The following is a 13,142-nucleotide window of genomic DNA, read 5'->3' on the forward strand; positions in this document are numbered from 1 at the left end:
TCAAACATATTGATATGGGCCTGTCAAACCGTGGAATGTTTACCCCATAGACCTAGCATTACATAGAGCAGCTATACGCGTGCGCCCGTTAGGGACAAAACATATGCAATGCGACAATATCGGATATTGATTGGGGTGATGTGCTCACTGAGAACTGTTCTGGCACTGCCGCTGAATTATTTTACGCCAAATTGAAAAATTGTATCGACAGTAATGTCCCCCTCAAAAAACCTGCATCTGGAAATAGATATTGTTATCCTACCTGGTTTACTGCAGATATTATTAAAAACATCAAGTTTAAGCATTTCCACTTAAAAAGGTACAGAGAGAAAGGAGAGCTTTTTAATCTGGAAATGTTTAGATACTATAGGACGCATGTAAAGACTTTGATTGAAAGTGCGTTCCGACATTACATACGCAGTATTGAGAGAGACATTACTGACGATCCTAGTAAATTTTGGAAATTTGTTGACAGTAAAAGGAAGGATAGACGATGTGACACCGAGTTTGTGTACAAAGGGAAGACTGTGATGGGACAAGAAGCGACAGACTCTTTTGCTGAATACTTCGCCTCAGTATTTCAGGGGGATGTTCCACTCTTGAATGCTAAGTTGGCGGCGCAAAGTTGTTCCGACCTTCCAGTTAGTAGTGCACGCGTGGCAGTGCAAAAGATTTAAAAGCACGAGCTTCTGCTGGACCTGATGACATACCATCTTTTCTGGTAAAAGACTGTATTTCAGTTCTCGAGGCAGCACTTTTACACATTTTTAACTTAAGTCTGAAAAATGGGGAGTATCCAGCATGTTGGAAGGTCTCGAGGGTGACTCCTGTTCCTAAGAGCGGCACCGGTCGTGATGTGTCCAATTTCAGACCTATAGCTGTGCTACCAGGTTTCGCCAAGTTATTTGAGTCCATAATAGAAAGCCGCATCAGCCTTCAGATACAATGTTGGTTAGGTGACAGTCAGCACGGATTTCGTCGTGCACGGTCTACTGTCACTAACCATGTGAACTTTGTGGACCACGTCAGAGATGAACTGGATGCAGGTCGGCAGGTGGATGCGGCTTATTTCGACTTCAAAAAGGCATTTGATCTGGTAGACAACGATATCCTGCTTCAAAAATGCAGTGCCCTGGGTTTTACGCCGCACCTACTGAACTTTCTATCTAGTTACCTTCGTGACAGAAACCAGTATGTTGAATGGGGTGGATATAGTTCAAGGCCCTTTTTCACTCGGTCCGGCGTGAGTCAGGGCAGCACTCTTGGCCCAACATTATTTACGATAATGATAAATGACTTGCCGAGGGTGGTACACACTGCTGGCTGTTTGTTGTTCGCTGATGACTTGAAACTGTATCTGGGAGCAGGAGACAAGTCTGATCTAGAAGATCTCCAGAGGGACATTGACGCGGTGACCGAGTGGAGTGAGAACAATAAACTGCATTTTAACACCTCCAAATGTAAAGTTATTACTTTCTCGAGAATTCGGTCACCTCACATTAAACAATATCACATTAAAGACGCAGTGATGGATCGCGTTGATGAGATAACTGACCTGGGGCTGACCTTGGACTCGAGACTTGACTTTAGGACGCACGTTACCAACATCTGTAAGCAGGCGAATAAGGTCCTGGGGTTTGTCATGAGGGTATCTAGCCAGTTTCGTGACACTCGTGTTTTGCAGCTGCTATACAACGCCTATGTTCGCAGCAAACTTGAATTTGGCGCTTGTGTCTGGGATCCACACGAAAGCAAGTATACCCTCATGATAGAAAAAATCCAGAGGAAATTTGCTAGATTTCTGTATAGGAAAAAGTTTGGATATTATCCTTATTTGTATCCATCACTGTTTGTCAGTGGTATGGTCGGGATGGATACATTAGAGTTGCGGCGGAAGTTGTTACTGATGGTACATTACTATAAGCTACTTCGCAACCAAGTCGCGAATCCATCTACACTGTCTAGAATAGGTCTATCGGTGCCGCCCCCTCGCCGTTGCCCAGCGGCAGGGGAGGGTGGGGCGGTGGTTTCGCGGCGGCGCCGGCGTCTGTTCGCGTGCCCGGGCTCGGTGAGGCGCACGCGCTGGGCTGCAAACGCTCCCTCTGCAAGAGCTATCGCTCTGTTAAATGATATGTCTCTGCGATTACCTGACGTTGACATTTTTTATCATGCGTCTTACCCAGTTATCAAAGGCATTTATGAATTTTTGAATTTAATTTAATTGATAATTATTTATTTACTTTACTGACATAATATTATATAATTGAATTTGTTTCTCTTTTTTTTTTGTAATTTTGACATGTAATTTTATAGTGTAAGTGTAACATACCATGTATGATATAATAACATCTAAGCGCCTTGGTTATAGACTGTAAGCTTATTTGTAAATAAATAAAATGAAATGAAATATGATTGGTCAAGAAGATTTGTAGCCCATCATAAACCATACTAAATTTACGGTGGGGAATAAAAAAAATGTGAGACTGTGACAAGGACAAACAATAACAGCGCTTTCTCTGCTACTCCTACTGAAAGATACATAGGACTATCCCATTCGGTAATTTCCCCCGCCCCTTATGACCGATCCAGTTATACTAGATTCATGGTTTACCCTAATCTCATTATTTTAATACATTATAAAATTTATAAATATTCCAAATAGAGGGCCTTGCCTTTTCTCAATGTTGAACAAATAACTTTACCAATACTCATTTTATTTATTTTTTTATTTATTAAGTACATCCACATCGTATGTATTACATATGTTGCATTAAAATTGTGTCAAGGTACTTCACCTGATACAGTACGACAATTAAGGAGTACATAGCGTTGACTGTGTATAATAGGGCTGGGAACGAGATCTTAAGGGGCCCACTGACTATCAGTCCGCCGGACGATATCGGCCTGTCAGTTAGAACAAAAATTTGACAGGTCCGAACAACTGACAGGCCGGTATCGTCCGGCGGACTGATAGTCAGTGGGCCCCTTTAAACTATACATGAAAAGAAACATTAATTTTTTTAAACAATTAACAATTAACTAATGTATACATTATTTACAATTTTACGGCAATCCTTAAACAAATTAATAAATACTATTACTAATGGTTTACTACTACTATTTTCGTTTTGGCAATATCTTAAGATTTAAATGTGGGTAGATGGTCGTGAAAGATGTCAATGAAATTTATGCAAGTAGTAAGACTATTGTAACTCGAGCATATTCGTTATTATTTTCTAATGATCCGCTTAGATAATATAATAAAATGGGTCGGCCCCTGTATTATAAGTCGAAAATTGCTTGATATTAATTATGTCTGTGTCTCACGGAAGTTTTGTTATTAAAGATCACCTTAGTAATTAGTCAACAATTATAAAAATACAACCAATAAATATAACAATGTTTAAAATGCTATTTTGAGAGATTTTTACAAGCTACCTTTCTAATCTCTTCAACAATAGTCTGTACCTCAGCCATAGCACCAATCCCTGTATCTCCACACATTAATGTTTTACTAATAGGGTGTATCTGTATATGGCCCCATTCCGTCAGTACCTGGACTTGTTTGGATGTGATAGGGTGCTCCCACATTCGCGTGTTCATTGCGGGACAGAAGAGGAGGGGCTTGGACATGTCCCATGCTCGAGTTGTACAGGTAAGTAGGTTATCGCAAATACCCTGAACAAAAAATGAAGTGTTTATAAGAAAAAGTTATTGATTGCATATAATGCAATACACGGTGTTTCATGACCCACTGAAAAACAGTTTTTTTTTTTTAATATTTATCGGATTAAAGAAAAAATACTCAAGATGAGTTCAAAATTAAATAAAAACTGTTGGGGTGTCTCAGGTTATTAGTGGCTCAAGTAACACCGTGTATAAAGGACACAGATGGAATTATGTAATTCATTTGATTTGCCTGGAGTTTATGTAGCGGTTTTTGTAAAGCCTGACCAGGATCTATTTTTTTCATACTATACTGAACTGTCACCCTATACATGAGAATAACAGCGCCCTCTTGACAATGATCATATATTACTGGTCAGGCTTTAACAACTAATTTGAGTAATTAATTTTGTACCTAGCAGAAACGTCTGCGAACGATGCCATTAAGCTTAGTAATAAATTAAACTACTACTAGTACTAGTGATCCAGTGGTCGTGGGTTCAAGTCCCACCCAAGACAGTGATTTTTTCCACTTAATTTATTTCAATTTGAGTAACTTTATTAAAGACTACAACAACATGACATTTCACAAAAAAATACAAAACAATTGTACCTGTGCCATTTTTGCTAATGTATTAGCATCCAAAGGAGCTATGACCATCATGTCGGCCCACTTGCCGAGTTCTATGTGCAGCACCGGGTCCCCTCTCTGCTTCCAAGCCTGCCATTCCGAGTTGTCGTCAAATAATAACACTTCAGGAGGCAACTCGGAGGTAGCAAAGAAGTGTTTCGCGTGTTCTGTCACTATTAAACGTATCTGCAAGTAAATAACGTAAAACTTATAGTTACTATTTGTTGCTATGCGTTATTATTAACAAACAAAGTGTGTTTCATTGCAATGTTTACTATACTGATAAGAACATAACCTCAAATTTATATCGGCTCTCGTTTTCATTTAATTCCAACAAGGTTCTCACTAGAATGGGAATTTTCAGTGCAGCGACACTTCCAGTTGCAGCGACCAGCACTTTATAAACATTTTTCTCCATTATAAATAAACTGTTAAAAGTGATAAACCAATATTTACGGAAACAAAAAGATGACGTTTCTGAGACGTTTTTATGTCGGCAACCCACAGTACCATTGGGTCCATTGGTACCAACACAACAAGTCGTGTAAAGGGGCCCACTGACTATCAGTCCACCAACCAACCAATTCGGAACTGTCAATTTTATTTTTCTAACTGACAGGCCGATATCGTCCAACAAACTGTAATTGATTACTATAAATAAAATGGTATAATGTCATGTAACTTCTGCAATATGAACAATAAAACTTCAACTTAAAATATCTTTATTCCCTATCAATAATTGAATTACAGTTTAAATTTTGAGAATGTTAGAAAGTGAACCTTTATATTTATTTCCAATGGCAACTGTGAAATCCAACTGTCAAAATAAAATTATCACCATCAAAATAACAAAAATAAACGTCAGTTGATTACGTAGCGCGTGTGGGGCAGGTACGCTGCTCGTGCGGATTAAAGTACACTTTTTATTTACGTTTAGAAAATCGTGTTAGTGTGTCAAACTTATTAGGATATTAGTTTATCTGTATCGTGCGTTGTTAATATAGTGTCGTTAATAAGCGTAATGTGTTGATCATAGTGTCGAAATTTTAAATTTAGTTGTTTACGATGGATGCGAACTCAAAGTATTACGAGGGCTGTGGGCAGGAAGGGCCGATACGCTGCATATTTCTGTGTGAATTCCACCCGACGGCCGGCCCTAAGATAACATGCCAAGTGCCAGAAAACTATATTTCGAAAGACATTTTTGATACGGTCAGCCACTACATCATTCCAAAAGTGCAACTGCAGCGTTGCACTTTGACAGTGTAAGTTTGTACCTTTCTAAAAGTAAATAATATCCACGTGTTATGGTTATACGCGGCGTTATCTTGTTCGTTGTATTGGAGTACACAAAGTAGATATTCCAGATCCAATAAAACTTTAAGGTCAATTAGTTCACTTTCAAGTTTTAAATTAGTCACCCCACTTGACTGAAATCGAAATGCCCATTCCGTTTCTAATGCGATATGTGATTAAGATAAAATAGTCATTTTATCTTAATACCCTTAATAAAATGACCATGTTTGATTATATTAAGTTATTTGTGACATTCTCAATCAAAAGGTACCACATTGTAGCTTGCCATAAGGATGCTCTGACAGGTTATTTGTATAAAGATACAAGCAAATTTCGTCTTTATGGTACAAAAGCGACAAAGTGGTACCTTTTGATTGAGAACGTCACATTTATTATACCTACTTTCTTTTGTTTACAGTTTTATCAGTAGAAAATAACAATAAACTTAATTTTTCTCGTCTAAAAAGGGTTTGATGCGATTTTATTATCATTAATATAAAAAATCAATAAATAAATATTAGGCGACATCTTACACAAATCAACATAGCCGTAAACTAAGCAAAGCTTGTACTATGGGTGCTAGGCGACAATATACATACTTATATAGATAAATACATACTTATATACATAGAAAACACCCATGAGTTAAGAACAAATATTTGTGTTCATCACTGGTTGTTGATAATAAAGAATTACATAAACAATAACCATATAATTATATAAGCATTAATATTAACAAAGTTATAACACTGGCCTGAAAGCTTAGTGAGGTTTATTAATAATTAATTAATTATCTATCAATACTTATACTGGTATCAGTTAAACATTTTAATCCAGGTTCACTACTGTTATGAGCTTGATAACATGATAAGAGTCATGTTAGACACACGTGTTCTGTTGCTGTGGTCTGCATATATATAGCCTGTCAAGCCATTTCCGTTAGTAGTAGAGCTTCAAATTTAAAAAATGTAGGTGCAGTTGTCTCAAAGAAAATATATGGAATTTTGCACCTTTTTCCACTGACAAACTTGTTTGACCGGCTCTCTCCTGTCAATCTGTTATATTTTTATATTCTCTTTTAGGGTTCCGTACCTCAAAAGGTAAAAACGGAACCCTTATAGGTTCAATCGTGCGTCTCTCTGTCTGTCTGTCCGTCTGTCACAGCCTATTTTCTCTGAAACTACCGGCAAGAACTATTATATAATCTGTGCTACTGGACCAATTAAGTTAAAATTGGGTACACATATGTAAGTTTGTGACCCCAAAGACGGACATGTAACGTAAACAAATGAATTTTAAACATGGGGGCCACTTTTGGGGGGGAAATGAGAAAATTAAAAAAAAAAAGTTTTTCAAACAATATTACATATCAACTGAAAGAGCTCATTGTGAGAATCTCAAATATATTTTTTTTATAATTTTAGGATAAACAGTTTAAAAGCTATTCAAGGAAATAGGCAAAAATTACCAACTACTGGGTCTAAAATTTTGAAAAAAATACACAAAATAGTTCTTTACCTATAGATGACAGGAAAACCTATTAGAAATGTGCAGACAAGCGTAAGTTGGACTTAATTACTTACTTTTTTGATGGAGCCGGGACGACATCATGTGCCAAATTTCAGTGAATTCCCTCCTAAGCCGTAGTACAGCCTACAGGTCGCGAACGGTCCAGACTACTGGCTTCGGCGTCGAGGGAGTCCGTTGAGTGGCTTCGGTCGTATCTTCTGGACACCCTCCGCATCGCGACCTGTCTTCGGCTTGCTTGCACACAGGTGCCCCTGCGGCAGTGAAGTCGACGAATTAGGATAGGACACCACGGGTTATCCTGTCAAAAAAGTGCTGGCCGCTTTTCTAGACACGCCGCACTGAATGACATAATCCGCCGGTCTCTTGCATCCGTCAACGTGCCAGCTACTACTGGAGCCAACTGGCATAGCCAGAGACGATGGCAAGATACCGAACGGTGTCCCTGGTTCCTTGGGGTTTGGGAAGGGTGCTAGTGTGGGACGCTACCTGTGTACACACCCACCCACCTCACCGGAACCAGTAACCAAGCAGGTGCGGCGGCCAAAGCGGCCGAAAAGCTTAAAGTCCAAAAGTACTTAAGGGTCTCGGCCCCGAGTATATCTTTATGCCGTTTGGGGTTGAAACCCTTGGCCCGTGGGGTCATAATACTTTACAACTTTTTAAAGAGCTATCGAAAAGACTGGTCGACTTCACCGATGACCGAAGGGCTGGCACTAGCTTTCTCGCACAACGTATTAGCAATTTAGCATCGCAATACAGCGGAGAAATGCTGCCAGCGTCCTTGGCACCTATTTAAATTTGATTTAGTATAAATTTTTAGTTTTATTTTATAGATGTGTCAGAATAGTTTTTTTAAATGTATATATTTTTCAGAACTCTCCTCGGATCAAAAATCCTGGGCTTTCCGGTGAGGATAGACAACAAGAAATATGCCCGTAACGCCTTCTACTTCAACCTGTGCTTTGTGTGTGACGCCTGGGCCCGGACAGTACACCTGGAGCCCCTTGTCAAGAAGCTGACAGAATATCTTGTAAGTAGTTATCTACATCATTTCTCTCTTGTGTCTACTAAAGTAAGGACGCTTACGAATTTCGTACATCAACCCGCTATTTCCTATATCTATTACGCGCGCATAATTTCATTATTGTCCTGCTCGCACGGTGGCAGTGACCGCCGACAGCGGCGTGCTGTGCACGTGCGATAGAGATAGGAAATTTAAGTCATTATAGTTATTAAAAAATAAAGATATCTAATCTAATATTGATACGGTTGTAACACCCCCTGGCACTGACTAAAATAACCGGCTTGGTTTCACATTACATCACAAAACTTTTTTGTAGTAGAAGAATTGCGTTGCGAGACTTGCATCTTTACATGTAATGTTTTTGATGGGATTATAATCTACAGCTAGAAAGATGCTACATCACTCGACTTTTTTAATAGGTAAAAGACAAAATTACAAACGTGACGGAGTGGTCAGAAACAAGACAACGAAAAGAATTTTGGGCCACATAGGCACTAGCAATTAAGATCCTTAAGATTGCTATTACTCGAACATCCGGTACAGTTTAAGACAAAGGCTTAAGATAATACGGCGATTTACATATCTTTAAATATGTTTTAAATACGACATATATCTAGTTGGTAGGTACCTATAAAAAGAATCACGTTTTTCCTTTTTGGAATGGGTACGTTATGTACGAAATAAATAATACCCGCTTAACATCAACTAATTGGCAACGATGTTATTTAAAAACTTATGTTGGTTACGGCGTAATCTTTACGCCACCTACTTAAATACCCGGTATAAGGTATACCGAATCCCAAGTTCCCAACCAAGTATTCATAAATTTCATTGACGCAAATAGATTACAGTTAACAAAATAAAAACTTAAAGAAACTTAAACATATACTATAGGTATAACAACAACATGTGTGCATGCATAATTTATTAACAACTTTTTTATGTAAATTTTTCTCATTTCAGTGAAGTTTTGTTATATCTTCTTGAGAATAAAGATTCTTAAACCTGAAACATATTACAAACTACATAAATTAAATGATAATACAAAAAATTAAAATGATGTGAAAATAAACTTTAAAATACTTATGTAAAAGGACCTTCTAAATTTTGCCCCCATGGCAAGGTGCCCATCACGCAGGCGGAATTCCCGCGCTGGATTGCTATGGCCAAACTTTGCGCGAGAAAGTCGCCCGCGCGAGGGTAACCTGTGGCCACCCTTAGGAGTTTGCTGAGCGCCTTGTGGAGCTGCCGTGCCCCCTACCCCACGGGCCTAGTGTCTCGATGCTAAAAGCTACAAACTTCGACTAAATATTTATACATATAGTGAGCTGTCGTGCTGTACAAATTGTAGATAAAAACTGCCTTCCTTTTTGCTGTATAGGGGCCGTTTTTGGAACGCTCTTTGGCATATGAAAACGCAATAATAAGTCTATAGAACTGGCCCTTTGCTGGGGGACCGAGACGGGTATACTGGATTTCGGGATTACGACATTTACGACGCCCCTATTACCATCTAAAAATTCAATGAGCCCCACACCACGCAGGTGCCTGGTGTACCGCTTAGTAAATGGTTATTTACATTTAGGGAGTGTCGTTTAAAAAGGGCTTATTTCTATATGGAGACCATACAAAACTAAGTCCTTTTGAAAAGACACTCCTCAAAATAATATCAGAGGGGTGCTAACCTGCAGCGAGTGAGGCCGCACTTTCGCTGCAAAAATTGGCTACGCCAGTCACCTGAGAGCGCACCAGTGACGCTCTCAGCGGTAGAGCGCGGCCGCTGTAGCCGAAAACGGCTAGGAAGAAATGATGATGATATACTCGTGTAGTCATATATGTAATCTTCCAAAATAAGCTACTTACCAAAATCTTAGACAATAAGCACCCGTTTAACAGATATTTTACGTGACATTAATTAATATAAATGTATCTATTTTAAGGCTCATACAACTATAAAGTCACAGTAAATTAAAATTACTTAATAGCGCGCACGCCATTTGACTTGCCGCCAAAACGCTAAGACAGACTATCAAGAAAACTGCTTCTTCGCATCTCGAAATAACCCTATTATTTTGCTATTATTACGTAATTATTGTCGTGCAAAGACTCTTGCAGTCACTATGATGCCTCATTGACATAAATATTACGTGATAAAAACCATCACGAATAGCAAAGCTTGTTTTTAACTGCATTAATGGCTTTGTTTATTGATTAAACGATTAGCTAATGTCGTGCCCAATCTTGTTTTATGTACCTAAATGTGAGCGTAATTTGTATGCGCGCATTTTAAATAAAAATACAGTGACTTCTTAATAAGTATTCATAAACTTAGGTACTATTTCGTCACACTTGGCAGAACCTTAGTACCTAGGTAGTAGGTACCTATACACTTTACCATCGACGAACTGATTGTCCATAACACAGACGTTGATATATATTTTTTTTTTATTAAAATAAAATGTATTATTTTCCATTTTTTTTGTCCAATTTAATTGCGTCTCACTCTCTCATTAAGCAAAATGTGAGACGCCATACAAATTGGACAAAATAAATTGGATAGTCGGAATACATCGGTCATTATTGTATGTATGTCTGTATATGTAAACACTTTATTGTACATAAGACAGATTACAAACACAATAAAAACTAAATATATACAATGTACATTTGCGAACTTATCCCTATAAGGGATCTCTTCCAGTCACCCTTTGAGCAATTGAGTGAAACAATAAACAAATCAAGATAGACAAACGAACACTATGAACAGAAAGTAAAATAATGTTTAATTATTACAAACGTAAATAATTAAAACCTGTAATGCAGAATATAAAATATTCATACAAACAAACATACACCTATATATATATATTGTTCTTTATGAAAAAAAGATGTTTGTAGTGTACAGGATGGTACAGGTGTTTAACAATTCAGGATTATGTTGCGGGGGAATTATGTTTTATCCATAACGGTTGAAGGTTTATTTTAGATTATTTAGAGTAACAGGTGTATCAATATTGGATTGTGTGAAAATTTGAGGTCGCAACATGTAGGTGCCATTCGCATACACGTGTCAATAGCGTGAGCATCTGCTGTGTACTAAATATGTAGGTATTGTAAAAATGTATAAACATCCTTGTAAAGTGTTTTTGGCTAAAATCGTAGTTTCAGATGTTAAACATTCTGAAATAATTCAAATCTTGTCAAGTTTTAGGGTTCCGTACGTCAAAAGGAAAAAAACTTAAGAGGCTGTTGTTAACTAAACTGTGAACTGTGAGTCGTAAATTTTACTTCTTTATTCTTTTGACTTAAAAAAACATTCGACAAATCTAATGACAAATCCACTCGACAGAATATATTTCTAATAGTACAAAACATCCTAAACCCGAACAAATGTAACGAGAATTTAGAGTAAATCTCGATCGTTTCGGTGGCGCCCTTGAGTCGATTTTGTAACGCATTTCTTTATTTAGGATTCTGTCCCGATTTACTCTTACCCCAATTGTAAGGTTAACAAAAGGTTTGTTCCCCAGTTGTCGATGGAGCTAGAAACGGAATGGCTGTCAAAGCAGTCAGTATCGGGCGAGGCGGGCGCGCTGGCGGCGCTGATGCGCCAAGTGATGCAGGACATCAACAGCAAACGGATGTGCACACTCACTGGTAAGTAAAATATTTTTCTGGGCATTTTGGCCTCCTTAAACCTCCTCCCACGCCAAATCATATCGAAAAATAAATGATTTCATATGGTGTCTAATCTGAAACACAAAAACAAGGCGATAAGCTATATAATCGAAAATGGAACAAACACAGTGCAGATATATTAAATATATTAATAACGGACGCAAGCTCCTGATGACACTCCTCGGTACGGAGTGAAACATGTCGAGCGTTTTTCGACTTAAAATACGTGAGTGACCCGTAATATATTTAATATGTTTGTGTCTCACGGAAGTTTTGTTATTAAAACACAGTGCAGTTTTGAAGACTTGTAATAACATCATAGAAACCTGAATGTGAATTATTTTTGGCAATTTCTGGTTTGCCTCTTGAAAATTTTAAGTTGGCTAACCAGATTTATTTGAAATTATTTTATTTCGATTTGTGTAACGCAGTACCTTTTTTAATTTGTCAGACACACCTCTTTTTAAATCGGTCAAGGACAAGTTACAGATAGTGCCATAGGTACAAATAACTAAATACGAGAGTGAAAATTTTCGGGGACCGCAAATGTCGGCTTTGGGACCGACCTGCCCCTGGCCTCGACCTAGTTACGCACCGAATTTGCGCACCTTCCGGGTCTAATCCGTCCGTTCAGCGGTCATATCGCCGCTATACTTACTCAACCTCGTATCTGCAACACTCATCTGATGACAAAAACACCCGTATTCCGAATGAAAAAAAAAGCGACATTTCCATCAAATGATTGTTGCAGATATGAGGTTAAGTATAGCGACGATATAGGACTGCCCGTACGTAGTTCTATTTCACATAGTCAAGAATTTTGTCATATTTGCGTCAAATATTTTGCCAATAAAATATTTTATAATGAATAGTTGGAAATAATGAGTGAAAGAAGGCTAACAAAGAGAGTGTTTAAGGGATAAGTAGAAGCGGGAGTTGGAAGGGGTAAACCTCGGCGGACTCTTCTGATCAGGAGGCCAGGTCAAGAGCACCCTAAACCGGCGAGTGTGTATGAAGAATGTTATGAAAGTGAAGGAAGCGAAAGAGGTATGTCAGGATCGGAGCAAGTGAAAATCCGCGGTCTCTGCCTGCCTCTGGGAAATAGGCGTGATTATATGTATGTAATAGTAGGGCATACTTCTTTTAATCTGATTCGCAATTAGATGAGCTACTAATTTATTTTACGAAATTGTTTCATATTCCAAATCTCTATCACAGTTATTTGAATAGGTTTCCGTCTGATCTCAAGCCCTTGGCAACTCAAATAAGATGTACAAATAATTCTACTTGGCAATTTCTTTTCATAATTTTAGGAAA

General features: G+C 38.1%; 2 protein-coding genes across 2 annotated transcripts in view; one reads left to right on the top strand and one right to left on the bottom strand.

Annotated features, from left to right (window-relative positions):
- Window positions 1-3,250: 3,250 nt before the first annotated feature.
- On the bottom strand, window positions 3,251-4,755 carry LOC134745798 (phosphopantothenoylcysteine decarboxylase). The gene is made up of 3 exons (XM_063679885.1): window positions 4,593-4,755; window positions 4,280-4,483; window positions 3,251-3,678 (listed from the first exon to the last, which is right to left on the bottom strand). Exons 1-3 carry the CDS (start codon window positions 4,713-4,715, stop codon window positions 3,412-3,414), a joined length of 594 nt encoding a protein of 197 aa, XP_063535955.1. The 5' UTR covers window positions 4,716-4,755; the 3' UTR covers window positions 3,251-3,411.
- A 424-nt stretch (window positions 4,756-5,179) lies between these two features.
- The window catches only part of LOC134746267 (GATOR complex protein NPRL2-like), a 74,135-nt gene continuing 66,172 nt past the window's right edge, over window positions 5,180-13,142 (top strand). Inside the window, exons 1-3 of the mRNA XM_063680611.1 lie at window positions 5,180-5,562; window positions 7,997-8,153; window positions 11,678-11,804. Of these exons, the coding sequence (XP_063536681.1) occupies window positions 5,363-5,562; window positions 7,997-8,153; window positions 11,678-11,804 (484 nt within the window). The 5' untranslated portion in view covers window positions 5,180-5,362. The remainder of the gene's footprint in view (window positions 5,563-7,996; window positions 8,154-11,677; window positions 11,805-13,142) is intronic.

Source organism: Cydia strobilella, chromosome 12, assembly GCF_947568885.1.
Source record: "Cydia strobilella chromosome 12, ilCydStro3.1, whole genome shotgun sequence".
Taxonomy (NCBI): Eukaryota; Metazoa; Arthropoda; class Insecta; order Lepidoptera; family Tortricidae; genus Cydia; species Cydia strobilella.

Coding starts and splice junctions, on each gene's coding strand:
- LOC134745798 (XM_063679885.1), bottom strand. CDS start 4,715: ATGGAGAAAAATGTTTATAAAGTGCTGGTCGCTGCAACTGGAAGTGTC. Junction 4,484..4,592: donor AGAGCCGATATAAATTTGAG/GTTATGTTCTTA, acceptor ATTTACTTGCAG/ATACGTTTAATAGTGACAGA. Junction 3,679..4,279: donor CATTAGCAAAAATGGCACAG/GTACAATTGTTT, acceptor TTTTTTGTTCAG/GGTATTTGCGATAACCTACT.